The sequence below is a fragment of the Pavona decussata genome, unplaced genomic scaffold (assembly GCF_977016875.1).
Source record: "Pavona decussata unplaced genomic scaffold, jaPavDecu1.1 SCAFFOLD_92, whole genome shotgun sequence".
In the NCBI taxonomy this organism is placed as follows: Eukaryota; Metazoa; Cnidaria; class Anthozoa; order Scleractinia; family Agariciidae; genus Pavona; species Pavona decussata.
The window spans coordinates 908,615-932,500 of NW_028145509.1; the positions used below are offsets into that span (position 1 = coordinate 908,615).

At 40.7% G+C, this 23,886-nt stretch overlaps 3 protein-coding genes across 3 annotated transcripts; all 3 read left to right on the plus strand.

Annotated features, from left to right (window-relative positions):
• The first annotated feature begins 91 nt into the window (after nucleotides 1-91).
• On the plus strand, nucleotides 92-7,263 carry LOC146473731 (steroid 17-alpha-hydroxylase/17,20 lyase-like). The gene is made up of 3 exons (XM_085117760.1): nucleotides 92-1,602; nucleotides 4,087-4,244; nucleotides 5,202-7,263. Exons 1-3 carry the CDS (start codon nucleotides 1,391-1,393, stop codon nucleotides 5,960-5,962), a joined length of 1,131 nt encoding a protein of 376 aa, XP_084973886.1. The 5' UTR covers nucleotides 92-1,390; the 3' UTR covers nucleotides 5,963-7,263.
• A 2,222-nt stretch (nucleotides 7,264-9,485) lies between these two features.
• LOC146473732 (steroid 17-alpha-hydroxylase/17,20 lyase-like) lies at nucleotides 9,486-14,709 on the plus strand. Its single transcript, XM_085117757.1, has 3 exons — nucleotides 9,486-9,778; nucleotides 11,142-11,299; nucleotides 12,923-14,709. The coding sequence occupies exons 1-3, from the start codon at nucleotides 9,567-9,569 to the stop codon at nucleotides 14,101-14,103; spliced, it is 1,551 nt and encodes a 516-aa protein (XP_084973883.1). The 5' UTR covers nucleotides 9,486-9,566; the 3' UTR covers nucleotides 14,104-14,709.
• Nucleotides 14,710-16,543: 1,834 nt separating this feature from the next.
• On the plus strand, nucleotides 16,544-23,657 carry LOC146473733 (steroid 17-alpha-hydroxylase/17,20 lyase-like). Its single transcript, XM_085117758.1, has 3 exons — nucleotides 16,544-16,928; nucleotides 20,930-21,087; nucleotides 21,727-23,657. The coding sequence occupies exons 1-3, from the start codon at nucleotides 16,717-16,719 to the stop codon at nucleotides 22,917-22,919; spliced, it is 1,563 nt and encodes a 520-aa protein (XP_084973884.1). The 5' UTR covers nucleotides 16,544-16,716; the 3' UTR covers nucleotides 22,920-23,657.
• The last annotated feature ends 229 nt before the right edge of the window (nucleotides 23,658-23,886 follow it).

Genomic DNA, 23,886 nt, shown 5'->3' on the forward strand with positions numbered 1-23,886 from the left:
TGTCAGTTATTTGTCAAAGTCTTGTGATATTCTCTGAAGTGATCGAAACCCCCACTGATATATCATCTGTAGTTAGAATTCGTTGATAGACCATTAACATTTTGGGTTGTACTCCATAGCAGTATACGTTTTTACGTTTTTAATTTCTGAGGTCGTGTGGAATGTTCAACTACTTACAAAGTTGACGCAACACCCCTCCACTTCTGGAAACCACCTTAAACAACGCGCAGTAATAATCGGCGTAAAAGGTTGCATGCGTCCGTTTGACCACGGCTTACGAAGGGATTAGCTCATTGGGAGCTAAAAAGAATAAAAAACAGACGCAACATCATGCAATATTGTAGCAGCAACAACTGAACAATGCTGTGTGCCGTGTCAGTTGCATGAAATCCCTCAGCAGGTCGAACTTTTGAAAAGGTCGCCGATGAAAAAACGACGCAACTTTTTGGTTCTATATTGGCAACTTTGGAGGTAGCTTTTGAACGAAAGGAAAAAAAGCATTCGCACCGCACTCTCAGAGAAGCTCGACTGCAAGCAGTCCTTTTCTGGATAGTCGAGAGGGTGCGTTCACAGCGCAGCGAGACTGGAGCAGGATAAATAAACGAGAAGAGACTGGGGCCTTCCCCCAAGCCCCCTGGCTATTTCGCGCGACCTCTCGACTATCAAGAAAGGGACAGAAAAGCATGACTTGAGCGGACCAGCTAAACATGACGAGGTCATGGGTCAATAAAACTCAGCATAAATTGTGTGCAATGATGTTGGGAAATGTTGTGTCAAATTAATGCCTCGTTTGTTACACCAGGATTTAATGGTCAGTTAACAGAGAGCTTCTTGTTTTTAGATTGGCAAATTTGTAGGTAGCTTTTATACGACAAAAAAAACAAAAAAACCTTCGCACCGCTCTCTCAAAGAAACATTGGTTATACGAACTCAGCATAAATTGCGTGCGATCGCATTGGAAATTGTTGCGTTAAATGCTACGTTTGTTGACCAGGATTTATTTGTCAGGTAACAGAAAGCTGAAAAAGCTATTAAATTTTTTATTATCATTATTTTCATTTTGGTTTTCGAAGCCCAGAGACTGGTTTTAAAATACTGAACAACATCTTGGTCTCATTTGAATTTAAACACATTAAAACTAATTTACATACGAGACTACAAAAAAAAAGTGTTGAAAGTAAATTCAAAGGAGGTGTTATTGTTCTCAAAGGGTATTGTTCTCAAAGAATAATCAACAGCTTTTAAAATAAGGCACTCAATGTTTTGAAAGTTATTGGAAATGATCCACTGAACAAAAAGAGCTTTCGTGATAAAATCCCATCAATCACATATCAGTTTTAGTTAGTAATCACTGGTGCGTCACGTCATTTCGTGCCTATCTTTCCTAAACATGGCGACGTCCCTGCTTACCACGGTTTGCAATTCTCTCAGCCTTGGAAATGTTCTTCTGTTGCTGGTTTTAATGTTCCTTCTACACTACATGATGGTGCTTTACGAATTCAGGGACATGCCACCGGGACCGCGTTTAACGTGTCTTCCTGTGCTTGGGAACATCTTTTCCCTCGACGCCAAAGGAAAGAAACTTACTGACACCTTCAAAGGGTGAGTTACAACATTATTTTTGTAAACATACTAGCGATAATCATATGGGTCACTTATCAAAGTAACCCATATCTGCATTTTGAGACACAATTACATGAAACTGCAGTTGGAGTTGGGGAGAAAACACTTCAACTTTTAATTCCTAGATAGCGATTCATTTCGATTTGTATTGAAAGGGAAGTTGTTAGAAAGTTTTTTTCCTTAGCAGTGCTGTTTGGTTTCCGTTATTTATACGGCCGTGGTCTAGATATGTGTTCCTAATTACCATAAAATTTTGCCAACTTTGAATTTCTCCAAGAATTATTGATCATTTGAGAAACCATATCAAACACTCGAAAGTGTGTTCGGATGTCGAAACACCTCGAAGTCGTTTAAAAAAAACTCGGCTGCCCCTCGTTTTTTCAACCTACTGCTCAGTGTTTGGATATCTGATGAAACACACCTTCTCCTGCTTGATATATTACCTAAAAGATATGAGACAATAGCAACTTCAAGGTGAGGTAATGTTTTTGGTTTATATGCCTTTTTTGGCTTCCTTGTCTTTGAAGGTTAGTTCACAGAAAAAACCTTGAGTCTTTTAACATTTCGTCCTCCTTTCTTTCCTCGCCATTTTACTTAGTATTTTGTGTGTGCTATATTTTTATACTTGGGTCTCCCTCTTACGACTACTTTTGACATTTATACATAGTTAACAACTATTCAGCGAAGTGGAGGTGAATAGATAAACAATAGCCGCCATTTGGCGCAAAAATATGCTCAGATATTTGTCTGCGGACATTATCTGTTCCGAGAAGCGAACAGTTTTCCGAGAGTGAAGGTCGAGGAAAACTGTGAGCTTCGAAGAGCAGATAATGTCCAAGGACAAATATCTGAGCATATTTTTAAAGCCAAATGGAGTTCATTGTGGTTATTATCCTTCAAATATTTTTCGCAACATGTAGTAACGAGCTTGAGTATTTGAACATTTCGTTTAAGAACAGTTTACCGTCGAAAACGTTTAGAGCGTATGTTGTTTTCTGATACTGCTTTATGGACCAGCAGGTTTATCTCTCCTTCTGTCACAAAAGCAAACCGTTCCCCCATCTTGACATTAATTTTAATTGTAAACAATACGCGCCTTGAAGTTATTTGAAATTTGGGAATATCACTTGGGGAATATCATCGGAGATTCCCCAGTTTTAGCTGGGGTATATTCGGTCACGTGAGGCGTTTAGACCAATCGCGCGCGGGCAAAAATATTTGATGGATTATAATTCGAGGTAAATATCCATCACTTTCACCGACACCGAGGTGAATAATTGTTTTAGTATATACCACACAAGCTGAATAACCAGGGGGCCAAAAAATTCCTTAATTTTTGACAGTATACCGACAAATGGTGGGAAATTTTAAAATAACGCGCGCCGCGCGGTAAGCGATTTCTTGTTGTAGAAAGTTCCGTCTCGCTTTCTTGCGAACCATCAAAACTTTTTGAGGCTCTTGTTTAGTTGCTGTGGTGTCATTTCTTCAATTGTTGTGTGAAATTCGTCTTTTTTTTTGAAACCATGCTGCAAAACATTAGATGTTTTCTTTTTTTACTTTGTAATTATAGTGCTCGGCAGTTTTCGTAAACAAGGCATTATATTTTCATTTTTCGCCTGAGAATATGAGGTTGGAAAAATTAAATAACTTACCATTTAATGCCGTCAAACTAAATTTTGTTGCCATTTTTGTATTTTTTAGAACAGCTGCCTCGTTTATTTAAATAAAGTCCTCTTTAGTGAGAGTGGCGAAACGGGAAGCCATCTTGTTTCTCTTCAGTTGCTCAGAGGTGAATAGTACTAGGCTAATCACCTCCGACCTAGCCAATCAGCGCGAACGAAAGGCACTATTCACTTGTGTGGTAGATACTAATTATTGTTATGCCTCCTAGCTAGTTCATTAGTTATTTCTAAGTGGCATTATACCTTACACAAGTAGTGTTTACATTTATTTCTTCTGTATTCCAGTGTGGTATTACAATAAAATTTGTTGTTGTTGTTGAGTCCTTTACGAGGTACAGACTGAGGTTATTGTTATTGGGTAAACGTTCTTTGTTGAGAAAAAAAAGAAACAATATCAAAGTAACGTTGGTGATTGATAGAATACATGTACAAGGAATCCACATCGGCTTCTCTCATAGTCACGAAAGCCCAAAAGCACAAAGGCAGCCTCATGGAACAGTTCATTTGAGTTGGAAAGAAAACACGTATGGGTCCTCCTAACTAAAAAAAAGTGCCATGGTGAAGAAAAGCAGTTTATTAAAATATCACATTCATGTAACGAAGATGTAAACTTATAGAACTACCGTAAAGAAATAAAAGTGATTCAATTCGATTCCGCCTGCTGTCTGGTTTTGCTATTAAGAAACTGAAATTATAGCTCGTATATAATCTTTTAGTCTAAATTGCTCAAATGGTTAATATTGTGCATTTTGTTAATTATTCCCTATTTTTTCTTTCCCAGTCTCAGAAAAAACTACGGTGGCATTTTTTCCATGAAACTTGGAAGCTTCAAGTTCGTCATGGCATCAACCCCTGAGGCTGTGAAAGAGGTGCTGGTGACGAAATCTGTTGATTATGCTGGGAGACCCCAGACATATGCCTTTTATACCTTTACCTTAGGTAGGCTATTAGACGTATAAACGAGTTTTCGAATGTCCCATGCCAACAAATGCTTTGGTGAATTCGAGATATTTTGAATATTAACTTGGGTGGGAATTCCGGGATTCGGGAATGTTGGTCGGGTTTGAAAGCTAATTATGCGAGAGTATAACTTCCACTTGTATTTTACCCTCTTCGCGCTGTTTTTAAGTGGTAAACGAACAAAAGACAAGAAAATTATCCGTAAGTAACCCGCTTTTACTCTGATCATAAAAAGGCGTTTCTCCGCCCCTAATTGTCTCGGCTACCATCGAGATGTACAGTACATCAGACACATCATCAGATTCCTGGGTGTTTGATATAGGTTCCATAACCATGAATAATTTATTGGAGAAATTCAAAACCGAAAGTTCGTCAACACTGGCCAGACCTACTTTGCAAAACTTCAAGTTTGACGTAGTCAAATATGTTCTTTTTATATCCGTTTATCGCTTCTTTTTAAGTTTTGATTATCTGTGTGTCAATTTTCAAGGTTGTCTGTAGTTTTAATGAAAACGAGAGATCCAAGATGGCGGTTTTTCTCAAATAACGGAAATTTCAAACGAGAGATCCAAGATGGCGGTTTTTCTCAAATAACGGAAATTTCATACTAACGTGTCATCAGTACGTAAATTATGATCATCCGGGTGAGTGTAGTCCTGAGAAGGACTGTTTGAGGTGACTTTGACTGACCTTTCGACAACCTGAGCGGAAGTCATCATCAGAGTCAAGTAAATTGAGGAACGTCAGTAGATGGTATAAATGTCTCTGGTTGTCGACCTGATTGGTCAACGATGTCAAGATGTTATTGGTCGTTTGTCAGTAAGCCGTGATGTTATAATTATTGGCTGTCAAGACTGTAAAGACCCCTTTATCTCTTTATCTCATTCTTTTAGACATTACCACATTTCAGGACTAACTTATTATTTTAAATAACAGGTGGAAAGAACATTGCCTTCTCCAACTATGGGCCTGGCTGGAAGTTTTATCGCAAACTTTTTGTGACAGCTTTGCGCCAGTACCTCTCAGACATCCCTCTGATAGACAACCGAGTCTCAACCCAGGCTGAGAAACTGGTGCAGTTCATGGAAGAACAAGGTGGAAAGCCTTTTGATCCTGCAGATTGCTTGATACAAAGCGTCGCTAACGTGATTTGTGGGGTTACGTTTAAAGATGGCTCCGACACAAGTAACCCAGATTTGAACAGACTTTTGAAACTAAACGTGGAACTTGTAGAAAATCCCGATATTATCCAAGCGGTAACATTCCTAGATTTTTTCCCGTGGGCTCGTTACTTGCCAATAAAGGCATATGACCGTTTTCTCCGGCCTTTTATAGAAATACACGGTATCATTCGCAAACTCTTGAGAGAAAGAAAAGAAACCTTCGATCCAGCAGAACCAGTTAAAGATTTCATGTCAGCTCTCCTTCACGCTCAACATGATCTCGAGGCGGAATGTGAAACCGATGAAGAGAGGGCCGTTCTCCTTTCAGAAGACCGTTTCGTCGTCACCATCCACGATATGTTTCTTGCCGGTTACGAAAGTACAAGCATGGCATTAAGATTCATCATTGCCTTCTTAGTGGAGTACCCGAAGTACCAAGAGGACATTCAGCGCCAGTTAGATGAAGTAGTTGGCGACAGAAGACCCTCCTTAAATGACCGTCCAAATCTGCCCCTCATTCAAGCAACGATATAAGAAGCGCTGAGGGTTGGAAACGTAGTACCTCTAGCAATACCTCATGTCACTCTCACCGACACAACCCTCTGTGGTTACCGTGTTCCCAAAGGCACTTCTGTCTTTGCCAACACTGAGTCCGTTCATCTTGATCCCAAATGCTGGGAAGACCCCACCGTGTTCAACCCTTACCGTCATATTGACACAGACGGCCAACTAATTGCCAACCCGAGTAATTTCTTTCCTTTTGGAGCCGGGCGGCGAGTCTGCGCTGGTGAATCTCTGGCTAGAGTTGAGCTGTTTTTGTTTGTCTCCTGGATGTTTCAAAAGTTCACTTTTGTTGCTGAAGAGGGATTTCAGGTTGACTTCAAAGGAGCAATCTTGCAATGTCCTGACGACTACAAAATTAGAGCCGTCAAGCGAAAGTGACATAACTTTAACTTCATTTGTGGACTTTCACTTGTGCACGTGTTTCGCGGATATTAAATGTAATAGAGGAAGTAGTTAAAGTCGGGTCTGGCACTGCAGATTTTTGAGACCCATTTTTCTTGAATAAACTGGGGCAGTTTTATTACATTAACAACAGAAAATACTAGTGTAATATTTATTTTTCAAATTCCTGCATATTCACCATTTGCTTGTCCAGTAATGAAGAAGATCTAATTTCTAGGTGTTCCCTAAACGAGCAAGCGTTCTAGTTATGTCAAAGATTCCTGACCAGAACAAGCAGAGGATGTGTTAAAAATCAATGTTACGACAGTATGGTTCCGTTGTATGTGTATTTGGTGTATTAAGTTTAAATTCTTATTGGTTCATGTTGCTGTTTGACTTTGTTGCGATTGGCTCAATACACTAAAGGTTGCTCTTTGTTTAGGGCTTTATTGAAAGATTTGTCTAAACACACCCCGCTCCTAACGCGTTGTTTTCGTAATCCGTACGAAGTAAGCTTCCTGACACTTTGAAAGCTAAAGATAGTGCAAGTCCTTTAAATGTCACACAAGGAAATCAATAGGAAAAACATTCACTAGACCCAGAAAGGCAAACACTCTTGTGAAGTACCGTGGTCTTGGCTGTCCCACCAGCTAGTGGAAACAGCGTGTCTGAGCCAGTGTTATGGTGTCCCAGCATGCTCGCAGTGTTTTGTCCCAAGGCATTGAGTTTTTCTTGGTTTAATTTCTGCCAAAAGCTTAATTTGAACCTCATTTCGAAAGCGAGGCCAGGAGCACAGCTTTTAATTTGAAAATTAGTCCTGTTTGCATATGAAAAAAAAAAAACTATGCACGAAGCCTCGCCTTCATAATGAGGCTCTCAACAGCTTGGAAAGGGCCTATTATAGGTACTTAGCAAGCTGGATGTAATCAATACCACCTGTATTAAAATTAGAACTTCTTAAAAAAAATCATGCCTTTATTTACGAGAACTGGGGTTTGACTTTTACAATTGACTATTGCTTGTTTATTGTGTTGTGGGCAAAATCGTGAAATGTTTTTATTTTTCTGACCATTGAATCGCACAATCTGAAAATGTTCGAGTGTGTCACAAATAACTAGAATTTCACAATTTTTCAAAAGTGCAATCTACTATATTCCCTTTTATGTATTGGTCTTTAAAATGTATAGCATTTCTAAGCTATATTTAAAAGATGATGAGACGGACGCCATCTCAGACGCAGGTTCTTTGGTGACTGAACTTTGACTGCAGAGACGTACAGAAAAAATATGATGGACACCTAATTATTTTAAAAGATATTTCTAATGTCCTGTACCAGGAGCAGATAATCACAGGATGGCTACAATAATTCAGTGTTAGACAAAACTGTATAGGTGGAAATGTAACTTTTATAATTAAGTTAATTGATCGAAACCTCAACTTATGTTTTATCTACAAGAAAAAAAATCCAGAGACAGTTTTTTGAGTTGAATCCAATAAGAGTATGTTGTTAGATTATTACTTGATGGGGTTGCGTGAACATTCCCCCACGAACCAATTTCATCCCTCAACAGCCGGCAGGCACAGAATAAGAAGTGGTCATTTAAAAAGTACGTCCATTTGACAGAAGCTTGATGAACTGATCAGCTCACTGGCAGCTGAAATGAAAACAAATGCTGCGTGTTGTTGTGGCATACTGATTACGCGGGATGCCCTGAGGGGGCATACCGTGTCTAAAAACGGGTCGATTTCTTTTTCTTTTTCTTCCTCGTAGCTACAAATCTGTACATTAATTTATTCATTAAACTCTCCCCTCTCCTACTCGGGATGTATTGTTCTGATTGTCTTCAACGACAGCAGGCCAATCAAAATCTATTCTTGTCGCTTCTATCGCGAGGGAGGGGACCCACTCACCCCTACCTGTGTGACGTCAACGCATCATTTGATTTATTCATTAAAGCTGGATTAAATTGTTGCGCCATATTGTTAACATGTTCTGGACTCAAGTGTGCCGTTTTCAAACGGAAATTTCACCATTTTGAAGCGGTAAATCAAAAGAATAACTTCTAAGAAGCACTTGACATCTAAAACGGTGGAAATTGGAGAGTTCCTGGCGAAGGAATCGTGCTTTCTTTGACAGTCTTAGACCACAATTGCAGACAGAAAAGAGGTCATTGAGAAGCTTACCAGTATCGCAATGGAATTCCCGCAATTTTCCTTGAAACCCTGAGTAGCGTAATACAAGGGAAACAACGTAACGCGATCTTCGTGACTCAAACTATTCCATTAGCAAGGATGGTTTTATAAATCTGCGAAGCACACAGTTGGAATAAATGAATCAGCCACGGCATCTCGAGTAATGCCAGTATAGCAGGCATCTTGTTTCACAACATGTCGCGGCTGTTTCGCACCGCGGGTTAGCGTGCTACTCGGTTTGAAGACAAACCAGGGAAATAATGTCCACAGGATCTACCAGATGTTTTGAACTAGTTTAATGCGCAATTTCCTCTTTGCACAAGCTAGCTAGTCAACTGAAAGTAAATGATACATGTGAGCCGACCAACTATCATTCTTCAAACATCAGTTCTACTCGAAAACGAAACTTAAACAGCAAACTTTCTCTATAATATTGTTGACACACTTACAATTCTGTGAGGCGTAATCCCGCTTAAGACAGGTTATTTTTCCTTTGTAAAAGTTACGAATTCACGCTGTTTTCAAAAACAGGATTCTTTTTCTCTCTCTTCGTTAGATTGTTTGATCACGCTAGTCCACAAGCGAGCTATACTATGATTGACTAAATATGAGAAAAATGTCGGGAATCTCGCGTGACAGGTCTTATCTCGCGCTAAGAAAAAACTAATAAAAAAAGGCTAAAATTATAAACAGCTGTCAACGAATTGCAGAACAGCGGCAAGGTGGCCAAGCGAACTTTGGTGCAATACTAGACTGGAAGACATTCTGCTAAATATAATGCTTTTTAAACCAGGGTTTATTTGCCGGCTTAGTGAGTTGGTCAGGAAACACATCCTGCTGGTTTAGATGTGCCGCTACGAAACAGTAAGTAACTCAATGTTTTGAAAGTTAATGAATTAGGGCCAACAAAAATAACTTTCGTGACAAAATCCCACCAATCATACACTAGTTTCAGGTAGTAATCACGGCTGAGTCACATAATTTCGTGCCTTTCCTAAACATGGCGACGTCTCTGCTTACCACGGTTTCCAATTTTCTCAGTCTTGGAAATGTTCTTCTGTTGTTGGTTCTACTGTTTCTTCTGCACTACATGATGGTGCTTTACGAATTCAGGGACATGCCACCGGGACCGCGTTTAACGTGTCTTCCTGTGTTAGGGAACATCTTTTCCCTCGATCCCGGAGAAGAGAAACTTCCTGACGTATTCAAAAGGTCAGTCACAACATTGTTTGTAACATGATTGCGATATGATTTCACTTAAAAGTGAGTGATACCTGTATTTTGCGAAACTGCAGTTCGAACATGATTAATTGAGGGACTGGTTATGAAACCTTGCCATGACAACAGTAGTGCTGCAAATTATGTTGGAAGGGCCGCGACCGAGCACAACCTTAATTCGTTTTAACTTTCACAAGTTGAATACCATGTTTAACACGAACGTTTCTATTGGTGAGTTGCTTTAGCACATTTTAGAAATCTATTGTGGTTTGTGCACGGCCAACGCCAGATATGCTGACAGAAACATATAACAAAGAAGTTTGGCAGGCTTCATAACCATTGCCCCTTATTAACTATGGAGAGAAGAACATCCAATTTAATTTCCGAAGACCGATTCATTTCGCGTTACCACTGAAATGAAAGCTCTTGCTAAGTACTTTACGACCCGACAGTGTTCTTTATCTCCTTTCTTTAATTTATATATACAGCAGCTGCAAAATGCTGCTTGGCACTTTCGCGTTGAATCAACTATTTTAAAAACAGGCACTCGAGCGTGGTATGTTAATGTACACTCAGTTATATTGCGGCGTGAATAATTGAATGAAAGAAAGCTTGTAGTGACCTCAGTGTATAATGTTTCTTGGTTTTGTTTTCTATTTTTATACCTTGTTTGTCATCTGTCTTTCACGGTTCAATCACAGAAAGGTCATATCACAGGGGTGCCCAACGAGAACAAATACTTATTTAATATTGTTTCCTTTCTTCCCAAATCGTTTCTGGCCTGTTCATTAAGACATATAATAATGTGCGAGCTAATTCATTTTGATCTGCTCGGGTGCTTTAACCAAAACGTTTAAGTTGCAGAACGTTTTTAGAAAACGTAATCCGTCCTGAATAACCTCGTACATTCGGGAATCCAGTTGCCCCATACAACAAACACTCCCGCAGTAGTCAAAGTGTGGATGCAACAGGGCATTACGGATTTGCGGCTCTTCACATTAAATCTCTATAAATTGGATTTAACCTTTTTTGTAGCGATTATTCAGTGACTGTGGTTTTATTCCGTTCCAAGTATGTTAACTTCCTTCGATTTGGCTCCGTTAAAGCGCGTGGTAGTTTTTATGGCCCGTTGTTAACGATTTTTTCCCCCGCCTTCCTCCATTAATTCGATCCTCTCATTTGTCTCATTCCTTCCTCCCTTCCATCCATCCTTTTCAGTGTCTGTCTGTCTGTCCGTCCGTCAGTTCGTCTGCTTGTCTGTCTTTGGTAGTGAGACTAATAACTAAAGTGCGTTATCTTCCAACTAGCATTACCCAGTTAAATTAAATTAAATTAGGTCACGTGTTTTCCTTTGCAGTCTTAGAAAAAACTACGGTGACATTTTCTCCATGAAGCTTGGAAGCTTCAAGTTCATCATGGCATCCACCACTGAGGCTGTGAAAGAGATGCTGGTGACGAAATCTGTTGATTATGCTGGAAGACCCCAGACATATGCTTATTATACCTTGTCCCTAGGTAGGTTATAAAGGATAACTCGTTCATGATTACAAACAACCGTTTCCCATACCCGGTCCCAGCACTTTCACCTCTATTCCATTTATTCATTTATTTCGATTATTTTCTTAATTATAAGTTCTTCTGACTGTATCAGAATTGAAAGCAATAATATGAAACCCTGAGAGAGTACTGTCTCTCTAGGTTATGAACATAAATTGATGGTTGGCCAAGCTTACCTCTAATATTTTGTCTGAAAGCTTGACAACATTTCAAATACAATAATGAACAAAGGGGCCCCTTAAGATATGTCTAAATTATAGTGATCATCCCAAAAATGTTTCAAATAGTGGCTCTACTTTTAACCTCAACTGGATGTTGTTACAAATGGTCACTGCACTTGTTAGTATAGTGATCGCATGAGGCCGAGTTGAATTAATCACGCGTATTTTCAAACTTTTAGCAATTTGCCCGAGTCGTCCACTTCGTAAAACGGTCATCCCCGCCTTTCCTAGGTAAAAACACACACCCGTAAGCAAAACAAACAGTTAACCTGCTTTTAAGCGTACAAAACAGACAACGCAAGAAACGTTGATTGTTATATACATGTAATTAAGAGTAAACAGGAGTTTAATTCATGAGCAAACTAACAAACCAATTAAACCAAATGTTAGGCATCAATAATTTTGATTCACCATGTACTACCGCGTGAAGCATTCCACCGCTTGAAATTCACACGAATTGCGGGTCCAAAGAAGGAACCTGCAGAGTAATTTCTTCCACTGAACTTGCTCCTTCCTCACATCAAAAGGGCAATGTCTAATTGTTCGAGTATCGTTCATTGGAACAGGCCGTAGCGAAGTGAAAGCTCTTGGTCGCTGCTATGAGTGATTTCAGTTTTCAACCAAGCAAATCAGATCAGACTTTAGCTTATGACGCAAATAATCTTTGCTGTTTCTTGTAAGTTCACCTTTAGGAATTTCCTTTGTAGCTGTAGAACTTAATTTCCAAGTTTTTTTGACACAAACAATCCGGCTTATGAAGTCAAACTTGACCTGAAAGAAATCGTTGTTGTTGCGGCACAAAATAAAGAAACCAACCGGCTAAATGTAGAAATGGCGCGCTCAGCCAATCAGGAGCGAATATTTTCGCCGCTCGACCAATCAGGCGTGAGCAATTTTGTCCTCGGTGAAAGAAAAATTAAGGAAAAATGCCGTCTGTTTCGAACAATCAGCATTCAGTAAATTTGCACCCTATGTTAAAATTAGTTTCATAAAGTGGATCCCCGTTAATACAACCACTTTCGGGCCGTGAAACTGTGTTCGTAATAACGGGCAGGTCGGATTAACGAGGTTGTAAAAGAAAGGTAATGACTGGACTTTCAATTCGTTCGGTGCTCAAAAAATTTGTCGTAGTAACGAGGTGGTCGTAAGGCGAGGTTCTTTGGGAATGGAAATTTTCTAAAAATTTCCACCTAAAACAAAAGACGGACCTGAAAGTCCGACAGTGGAAAAGGGAAATCCTTGCACAACATACCAGGGCTAAAGGCCTGTCTAATTACAATACCTTAATAAGAGTGATTCCTTCCTTTTATTTATTCGTTCTCGACTGGTTATCGACTAAACATATCCTTTTAAATGACAGGTGGTAAGGACATTGTCTTCTGCGACTATGGGCCTGGCTTGAAGTTTTATCGCAAACTATTCATTACAGCCCTTCGCCAGTACCTCTCCGACATTCCTCTGATAGAAAACCGAGTCTCAACCCAGGCCGAGAAAATGGTGAAGTCCATGGAAGAACAAGATGGGAAGCCTTTTGATCCTGCAGATTGCTTCATAAGAGGAGTAGCTGACGTGATTTGTGGAATTACGTTTAAAGATGGCTCCGACACAAGTAACACAGATTTGAACAGACTTCTGAAAATAAACGAGCAGGTGTTTGCAAAATTCACTGATTTCCAGATGGTTACAATTTTAGACTTTTTTCCTTGGGCACGATACTTGCCCATAAAAGTCTATGATCGTTTTAACCAGCGCTTCTTTGACGCACATGCTGTCATTCGCAAACTCTTGAGAGAAAGAAAGGAGACGTTCGATCCAGCAGAACCAGTTGAAGATTTCATGTCAGCTCTCCTTCGCACTCGACATGATCTCGAGGCGGAATGTGAAACCGATGAAGAGAGGGCCGCTCTCCTTTCAGAAGACCGTTTCGTCGCCACCATTGAGGATATTTTTCTTGCCGGTTACGAAACTACAAGCACCACATTGAGATTCCTCATTGCCTTCTTAGTGAAGTACCCGAAGTACCAAGAGGACATTCAGCGCCAGCTGGATGAAGTTGTTGGCAACAGAAGGCCCTCTTTAAACGACCGTCCCAATCTGCCCCTCATTCAAGCGACGATCTTAGAAGGGCTGAGGGCTGGAAACATGGTTCCTCTTGCAGCTCCTCATGTAACTATCGCCGACACAACCCTCTGTGGTTATCGTGTTCCCAAAGGTACTTACGTCTATGCCAACACTGAGTCTGTTCATATGGATCCCAAATGCTGGGAAGACCCCACCGTGTTTAACCCGTACCGTCATATTGGTACAGACGGCCAACTAATTGCCAAACCAAGTAATTTCTTTCCTTTTGGAGCTGGGCGGCGAGTCTGCGCTGGTGAATCTCTCGGCAGAGTTGAGCTGTTCTTGTTTGTCTCGTGGTTGCTTCAAACGTTCACTTTTGTTGCTGAAGAAGGCTTTCGACTCGAGGTGAAAGGAGCCCTCGTGCAGTTTCCTGTTCGTTACAAGATACGCGCCATCAAGCGCAAGTTAGACAACGTTTAGGAGTTTTACTGACTTTCACTTGGCAAGCCTTAGATGTCCACCATATACCTTGAAAAGTGGGGTAGCTGTAGTCAGGAATTGGCGTTGTTAGAATCTTTGGATGATGGATGGTGATGGATGGATGATGGTTTTATTTTGTCTTTTTATTCTTTGGACAATCACTATAATTTGGAGGTAGACTTAGTCAGCATTTGCGAGTTTCGCCTTTCAATGAAAGTGACAATGCGAGTTCGTCAAGAAAATCAAAACATCTGTTGGTTGCGTGAAAAAAATAGTTGCGATATCCCAGACCGCAATCTGACTCGAGCCACTTAGTCCTGTGTTTTCATAAATTACATTTAGCGCGGACTTGAAAACATTCTTTTGATGTCGCATCTTGCGCATTACCCAATCAATCTTGGCGAACATCTTTCAATCGCGATGCATTATGGGGTGCTCAGGGGGATTTTCCTTATCATTCATAGACATAGAGGATTCGAATGGAACTTTGTGTATTTTATGTGTGAAGCAGTCCGAAAAGATGGATGCTGGATTTCTAGTGGAAGATCAATGTTCAAGATTTTTCCAAATTACGTTAAGTTATAAAAGTTATTCTTTTGCTCCGCATGAAGGAATCAATGATTAATTTTACCTCAGCACGAGAAGCTGAATTTGAGGCTTCATTTTAAAGGCCTACAGTATCCTTATCTTCGCGGTTAAATCTTACAAAAAAAGGAGCACAAATTTTAATTGTAATAGAAATAACTTCCAATTGAGTGTCGAAAATGATCCCATGCCGTTCGTTCTGATTTTGCTTCTGTGCATGGATGGTGTCCATCAATCCTTTTTTGCATTTCTGCGTTAAAGTTCAGCTATTGAAAAGTGGTGAGAAATTGGTTGTTTTGTGATCCCCACCAACATTTTGAGATTGTACGATCCACTTGTCACCAAAAATATAAACACTTCTCGATTTCACTGACAACACAGTAAACTGGCAATGGTCAGCCAGTTTATTGTTGTTAGCAAAATTGGTTATGCCCAGACTGCCAAATGCGTGTAATAGGCCATTTCCGAATTGCTTTGAACTACATTATGAAGACGAGTCTTCGAGCACAGTTTTATTAGGAAAATTACTTTCCCGCATATGCAAACAAAACTAATTTTCACACGAAAAGCTGTTTGGTGGGACTATTTAAGACAAATTCAATCTCTTGGGAAAAAAGACGCTAGGAAACTAGTAACGCTGGATCAAACCTGTGGTTTCCTCTCGCTGTCGGGATGGCCGGAACGATGGTACTTCACAGGATTTTTCACCTTGTTTCTGGGTTCAGTGAATGTTTTCCAGGCGCTGTGCTATCTTAAGTTTTAAGACTATCAGGATGTTTATTTCGTACGGATTACTAAAACAACGCGTTAGGAGTAGGGTGTGTTTTAAACACAAATCTTTCACCAAAGTACAAACAAAAAGAGCACTTTAAGAAGGTACTACGCAGTGCAAAGGATAGTCTCTCTGAACCTGTTCAAGCGAACCCTGCCGAACAGTTACCCGAACCTGAAACCCTTTTAAGTGCCTCCCTAGCTCCGTCCATGATCACTATACCAATGACCCTACCAGACGATCATTCTGCTGTGAGCTGCCAAGACCCAACTCCTTTGGAGGGACGACCTTTCGCGACTGTTCAACACTCCTCCATTCCGGCAGCTAATCGTACCAAGGACCCGCACTGGAAGGATTATCAAACCTCCATCTAAGCTGAACTTATGAACAATGAACACTGAACTCGCTTTGAACTTGGAACATCATTAACTTATTATATATAATTATTCCTAACTTTAATGACACTATTAACCCATTAATTTTGTTTCATTTAAGAAAGGGAGGACGTTACCTTATGTGTTACAGTACACCCGCTGTAGGCCAGCAGACATGTGCTTGATAGATTATATTACGCCCGCCGTAGGAAAGCAGATGCTCATGGTAAGCTTTGTACGATCCAAGCAGAAAGGCTGGATCTTTTCGTGCTTAATAAAGGATTTACGTAGTAACTAGATGTTGTCACCATTAGATGCAACTATACTGGAGGATGATTCGCTAAACGTAACGTTTGTTAGACAGGGATTTATTTGCCAGTTAACAGATAGCTGACAAAAATGATTAAAAGTTCTTTATTTTTGAAATCTGTTTGTCGAAGCTAATTAAGAAAGTGTCACTAAACACCATCCTTGGATACACATTGATTTACATCCCCGACTACTTAAGTTGGTGTGCTGAGAGTTATATAAATGAGGTGTTGCTTCTTTATCAAGATAGCTTCGTTTATTATACAGTTCTTAAAGAAAAGCAACCAGAAAAACAAGATTTGGTGACAAAATCCCACCAATCATGTATCAGTTGCCTTTAGTGATATAGACCCATTCGGCTAACCCAATGTTGTACCCAATTCAGATCCCCCGAGGTTAAGATTCTTTGTTTATTGCATTGGCACTATAATGTAGCATTCACCGCATTTAAATGATATGGAAATACTAAGAACAAAACATTTTATGCCCAAAGGATTTTAATTGGGTACAGCATTGCGTTAGCCGAATAGGTCTATCACTGATGCGTCACATCGTTTCGTGGCTTTCCTAAACATGGCGTCGTCTCTGCTTGCATCCATTTACAATTGTCTCAGCCTCGGAAATGTTCTTCTGCTGTTGGTTCTACTGTTCATTGTACATTACGTTATAGTGCTTTACGAATTCAGGGACATGCCCCCGGGACCGCGTTTAACGTGTCTTCCTGTGCTAGGGAACATCTTTTCCCTCGACTCCAGAGCAGAGAAACTTCCTGAAGTATTCGAAAGGTCAGTCAAAACGTTAATTGTTACACGTTTGTGATATGATTACCCTTTAAAGTGGCGGATATCTGTATTTTACGAAAAAAGAAGGACGTGTTCTTTGTTTCCCGTTCGTTTATAGTGGCACTCGAGCGTGGTATGTTAATGTGCGCGGTTATATTAAGGCGTGAATAATTGTGTATGCCTTGCTTTAGTGCTTTTCACGGTAAACGCAGGGCGCAGAGGAGTCAGACTTGATGTAAATTCCGGCTAAATTCACTGGCTAAATTGCGTTGTAAATCAAGTTTGTTGGTTTAAAACAAGAAAGTGGTCCAACAAAGTGTCATGGGATCTTATTACGCATCTTTTGAGAGATTATCGCCAGGATACAAGCCACACACATCAGTGACTGTGGGCGCATCGCCGTAGCTTACGGTCCTCGCTCGAAAAGCTTTTCACGACGTAATCTTTCAACAGACGCGTAATAAGATCCCGTGACGTTTAGCTCGATCACGTTCCTGCGACACACTCAGTTTGCCGCACAATTTCGCGGTGAATTTAGCCGGAATTTGCATCAAATTTGACTCCTCTGTGCCCTGTGCTGTAAACTCACAGAAAGGTCATTGCACAGGGATGTCTAAGGAGAACATTTAAGCAAGTGCTTAAAATATTTGATCAGCAGGGATTTGCTAAAGCAAAGGCCAAGAAAAAACCAAGAAAGATTTATTGCTCGACGTTTCGGGGTCATCGTGACTCCATTATCAAGAGACTAGTTAAAAAGCATTCAAATAAGGAAAGGTACAAGAAAAGCGTAAATTAGAATAAACGGCCTAAACAAACACCTTGGCGCGGATGCTGTACATTCGCATGTGTAAACCAACACTGAACTCCATCCGCGCCAAGGTGTTTGTTCGGATTCTTACTGCCCGATTCCAAATTTAAAAAGAGGGGGAAAAATTTGTCGTCGTTTGTCTAGGTCCTCCTTCAAATGGAAATTAGGAAACTTCGCGTAGTAGTCCACGTTAAAGAAAAGACAAAAACATGTACCTAAGAGTGTGGTCCAGGTGCAAAGTTATTGTTTTACTTACTAAATCTACCGGGTTTTTTATGTTCTCGTTGCATCTTAAACTCCCAAATCAGTCTGCCTTTGAGTGACGGGGGTGGGGGTAGTTTTGTTTCACCATTTTGCTAAGCCCCCTCAGTTGTTTTAGCCTTGCTACGGGCCTGCAACGTCACCACTACCTTCCGTTCTGAGGACGGCGTGATGGATGTCAGTTTATTTTCCATCCCCAGATGGCGCACAATTGATAATTTTGACGATTGAAGTGGAATCATGGTATGAAATCGTTTCGAGCGTCAAGCCGTTCCCTTCTACCCAGCCCACTACAAAGAGATGGCTCTCTATCGTGAGACCATTCAGATGGGTAACCGTAAGGTCTAGTGGTCTGCTTTTTACACTTTTGCTGTCAGAGTTCGACAACATCAAGCCACTCACACGTGCATTAACGTAGATACCACACTCTTCACTCCTATTCTAAATGCCAATGCCCTAATGTTCGTTAAGGATTGCCCCTTTCCTGCGGTGGAAGCGCTGGCAGGGTGAAAGGAAACCAAGCGTCAACGGGAACAAGTTATCCGGCTCCCAGCATACTCCACCATTGTGGAACTTGGTCAAGTGATTCATTACCACGTGAACTCAGAACTCTCCCTCGAAAATAAGGCGAGAACCTTTCCTGTCAATCCCTCTACGTAATTTTGCCGTTTCTGCGATGGGTGCTATCCGGAAGAAGAACTTGTGTTCCTTCAAAATGGCGATTAAAACACGGACCTCTCTTGGCCTGCTGGTCAATCGATCAATGACTTTAATTCCAAGACACGTTTCTCATGCAATTACGACAAGCCATTGCTCAAACTCCAATGTCCCTTAATAGCCAAATTGGACCCGTCTTTTCGTCGCATCCTCGTACACCCAGACGACTGTGAATTATTTGAATTTATTTGGCCAGTAGCCATCAATGGCGAACAGTCCCTTGGTTATTTTCTGAAAATGTACATTCCGTTTGGCTTGTGCAGTTCTCCTGCTCATTTTCTCCGTTTTGCCGATTCGTTAGCGTTCGTAATGCGCGACCGCGGCGCTTCCGTTGTATGGCATTATCTGGACGACTTCTGGACTTGCAACACTTCAGCACTTTAAAATACCATCCGCCATGACAATTTCGACCTCATGCTACGCTCTTGTTCTGATCTAAACTTTGACGTCAACCCCAAGAAGTATGTACCGCCTACCACCGACAGGGCTGAATAACGCAATGTGCATGTCCATGACGTCAGAGCATGCGAGGAGACGTGAAAATTATATGTTTTTACGCGGGCGGATTTGTGAGGTATTTTGGAAGGCAGTGTGGGCAGAAATCAACGGGGAGAATTTTACTTGAGGGTTTCTATTAAAACAGAAAGGTTAGAGTGTTAAATCAATTCATCGAGGTATTGAGAGGATAGGGCGAATTAGTCAATTTTGGAGAAAGATTATTTTGAGTGTGGACAGTCGTTTGGGAAAAAATATTTGATATTGTTTTGATTTTCGGAAAGGTTTAAGACATCGACGAATGGAAGAAATTGGTTTTGTTTATTGAGGAAAGAAGTCGACGAAGACTGTCGATGGAATTTTTGGATGTGAAAATAAAAATTATTTCGAGTTAAGAAGAAGCGGCGAAAAAATTCTTGTAGCAGTAGAAAACAAATGACGTGTTGCTTATCAGACAGCAAAAAAGGTCAATAAAAAGTTTGTTGAGACATCGTTTGAATGGTAAATGGGTTTTTTTATCGTAAGATGTGTAAGAGGATTGGTCATTGTAGCTAGAAGGTAGGAAGTGAAAAATATATTGTGCGTTCGCTGTCAAAAATTAAACAAATTTGCAGCGCTATTAAAGTAACAAATTCCCCACGCTGCCAATACAGATTTTCTCTCGCTGTTTAAATAATTTATTCTCGCTGTCAAAAAAATATTCCCTCGTTGTCAAAACGGATTCCCTCGCCGTTCAAATATTTTCTCTTGCTGTCAAATATTAAGAAAATTCCCCGCACTGTCAAAACGGATTCCCTCGCTGTTGAAATATTTTTTTTCTCGCCGTAAAAATTAAAATAAAATTGCGTTGCCTTCTTTTCGATAACAACACCAGATAGTGGAACACGTAAATTGTAATTTCTCATAGTTTGAACTTTCCAGTTGCGCTATAGATTAGCCTGTGTACAGCCGCCCCTTTCCCTCAGGAAAAATCGGAGCCGTCTGCACGCAGGCTACTATACATCAAATCAAATCAAATTTGAGTGCGTAGAAATTTGCATGGCGATAAGTAGGTTAATGACTAACTGCAGTGTTGACATTGACGACAAATTTCAATGAATTTCTTTAAAAGGCAAAAGCGTTGACAGGAAACAGGTGTGGAAGTAAGGACTCCGTATGGCACAATTTGAATTTCGCGCACCAAGTACAAACTTTGAACGCTTGTAGAAAAAAGTAGAAGCAAAAGTGTGGAGGTAGAATCGAGGAAGACATAAAACATATAAAGATCTGTGTTATTAGATATACAGGAACCGCGTCGGAAAACGACAAAATGTCCACCTCTTGCACCAATCCCATACAAATTGATACCTTTTTAGAACCCAGACCTCCACAACCTTTGCACATGCGCAGGCGATGTTAAGCCCTACCCTTAACACCACACTCCGAACTCGACTCTGTCACCCAAGAGGCTCGTATGTATGCTGTCCGCCTATTGGCAACCATGGAAACAATACTTTTAATTTGGTTGCGTTCAAGTGCGTGGTAGTTTTTTTGGCCTGGTGTGGAGATTATTTTTCGCCGCCCTCCTCCGGATCCTCTCCTTCTCATTCCTTTCTCCCAGTGTCTGTTCGTCAGTTTGTTTTTGGTAGTGAGATTAATAACTAGCATTCATAATCTTTTAACTAGCATGAAGCAATTGGGTAAAATTGAATTTTACTAATATTCCATTCGTTTTCCTTCGCAGTCTTAGAAAAAGCTACAGTGGTATTTTTTCCATGAAACTTGGAAGCTTCAAGGTCGTCATGGCATCAACTCCTGAGGCTGTGAAAGAGATGCTGGTGACGAAATCTGTTGATTACGCTGGAAGACCCCAGACATATTCCCTTTATACCATTACACTAGGTAGGTTGTAAAGGATTTTATGTATAAAATGTTAAAAGAAAAGTTATTCATGTTCAAACTAGCCCCGGGAGGAGTCCGCCTCCGCTCTAGATAGGGTTAACATATGTTTCAATTATGGTGATCATCCCAAAAATGTCTAAAACAATAGCTCGGCCTTTCACCTCAGCTGGATGTTGTTACAAATGGCCATGCACGACGCTTGCAGTAGGTTTAAAAGTGGGTGAAAAATTTCCAAAATTTCAACCCAAAACAATAGACGGACCTGTAAGTCCGCCAGTGGGAAAGGAGAATGCTTGCAGAACATGCGAGGGCCAAAAGACATCTGCAGTTATACGGTACATAAATAAGAGTGATTCATTCATTTATATTTGTGATCATTAGTCTCTCCACAGGCAGACCACCCTCTGTTTGTGTGTAAACTGTTGAACTATGTGTGAACTGTAACTTTATTTCAACAAAAAGGTAAATAGCGACTTTATATATCTCTACTTAGTAAAAATTTCAACCGATCGTGTCGCGTGAATATAAAGTCCCAAGTTGCAAACAGGCATAACACCACACAAACAGAGGGTGGTCCGCCTGTGGTCTCTCTGTATCTCGTTTCTAAACTTTGGCTAAACATATCTTCTTAAATAACAGGTTCTAAAGACATTGCCTGGTCAAATTATGGGCCTGCCTGGAAGTTTTATCGCAAACTATTCATCGCAGCCCTTCGCCAGTACCTCTCCAACATTCCGCTGATAGAAAACCGAGTCTCAACCCAGGCCGAGAAAATGGTGAAGTTCATGGAAGAACAAGATGGGAAGCCTTTTGATCCTGCAGATTGCCTCACAAGAGGAGTCGCCGATGTGATTTGTGGAATTACGTTTAAAGATGGCTCCGACACAAGTAACACAGACGTGAATAGACTTCTGGGGATATACGAGGAGGTGTTTGCAAAATTCATTGATTTCCAGATGGTTACAATTTTAGATTTTTTTCCTTGGGCACGATACTTGCCCATAAAAGTCTATGATCGTTTTACCCAGCGCTTCTTTGACGCACACGTTGTCATTCGCAAACTCTTGAGAGAAAGAAAGGAGACGTTCGATCCAACAGAACCAGTTGAAGATTTCATGTCAGCTCTCCTTCGCGCTCAACATGATCTCGAGGCAGAATGTGAAACTGACGAAGAGAGGGCCGCTCTCCTTTCAGAAGACCGTTTTGTCGTCACCATTGAGGATATGTTTCTTGCCGGTTACGAAACTACAAGTACCGCACTGAAATTCATTATTGCCTTCTTAGTGCAGTACCCGAAGTACCAAGAGGACATTCAGCGCCAGCTAAATGAAGTGGTTGGCAACAGAAGGCCCTCTTTAAACGACCGTCCCAATCTGCCCCTCATTCAAGCAACGATATTAGAAGCATTGAGGCTTGGAAACATAGTACCTCTTGCATTACCTCACATCACCCTCGCGGACACATCCCTCTGTGGTTACCGTGTTCCTAAAGGTACTTACGTCTTTGCCAACACAGAGTCCGTTCATCTTGATCCCAAATGCTGGGAAGACCCCACTGTGTTTAACCCTTACCGCCACATCGACACAGACGGCCAACTAATCACCAGTCCAGGTAATTTCGTTCCATTTGGAGCTGGGCGGCGAGGCTGCGCTGGTGAATCTCTGGGCAGAGCTGAGCTGTTCCTTTTTGTCTCGCGGTTGCTTCAAAACTTCACTTTTGTTGCTGAAGAAGGCTATCGACTGGAGGTGAAAGGAGCCCTCGTGCAGTTTCCTGCTCGTTACAACATACGAGCCATCAAGCGCAAGTTAGACAACGTCAAGGACTTTTACTGACTTTGTCGTGTGCAAGCTGTAGATGTCCACCATATACATTTTAAACTGGGGTATTGTAGTCTGGAATTGGCGTTGTTAGAATCAGTTGCACGGATGATGGTTTTAATTTGTCTTTTTATTCTTTGGAGAGTCACTACAATTTGGAGGTAATAAGCTACTGAGCTACTTGTTTCCTATCATTGTTAATAACTATTGGGTAAGTCAACATATGCGAGTTTCGCCTTTCAATGAAAGTGACACTGTGAGTTCGTCAGGAAAATCTAATCATTTGTTGTTTGCGTGAAGAAATAGTTGCGAAATCCCAAACCACAATCTGACTCAAGCCTCTTCGTCCTGCGTTTTCATAAATTGCAATTACCACGGACCTGAAAAATTCTTTTGTTGTCTCTTCTTACGCATTACCCAATGGATCGTGGAGGACATCTTCAATCGCAATACATTATGGTGTGCTCAAGAGGATTTTCCTTGTCACCCAGTCTTTGCATAGGACTTTGTATTTTATTGGTGAAGCAGTCCGAAAATATTGATGGCAGATTTCTAGTGGAAGAGCAATTTTCAAGATTTTTACAAATAATGTAAGCTATTAAAGTTGTACTTTTGCTCTTGAATGAGATCAATAAGATAGTACATTTTACCTCACCACGAGATATCGAATTTGAGCCTTCATCTCAAAGGCGTACAGTAATCTTATATTTCGCGGTTACTGTCTTCAAATAAATAAAGAAGCACAAACTTTAATTGTAATGGAGTGGTCTTCCGATTGAGGGTGAAAAATAATTTCGCATTTGTTTTTGGTTTTGCCGCACTACCCTCTGTGTATGTTTGGTGTCTATCATGCCTTTTTAGTACAGTCTGCAGTTGAAGCTCAGTCACCAAGGAACCTACGTGTAGTTTGTCTCATTACGTTTAAATATACCCTAGAAATGCAATACATTTCAGATCCTAATACAGAAAATGGAATATTGAA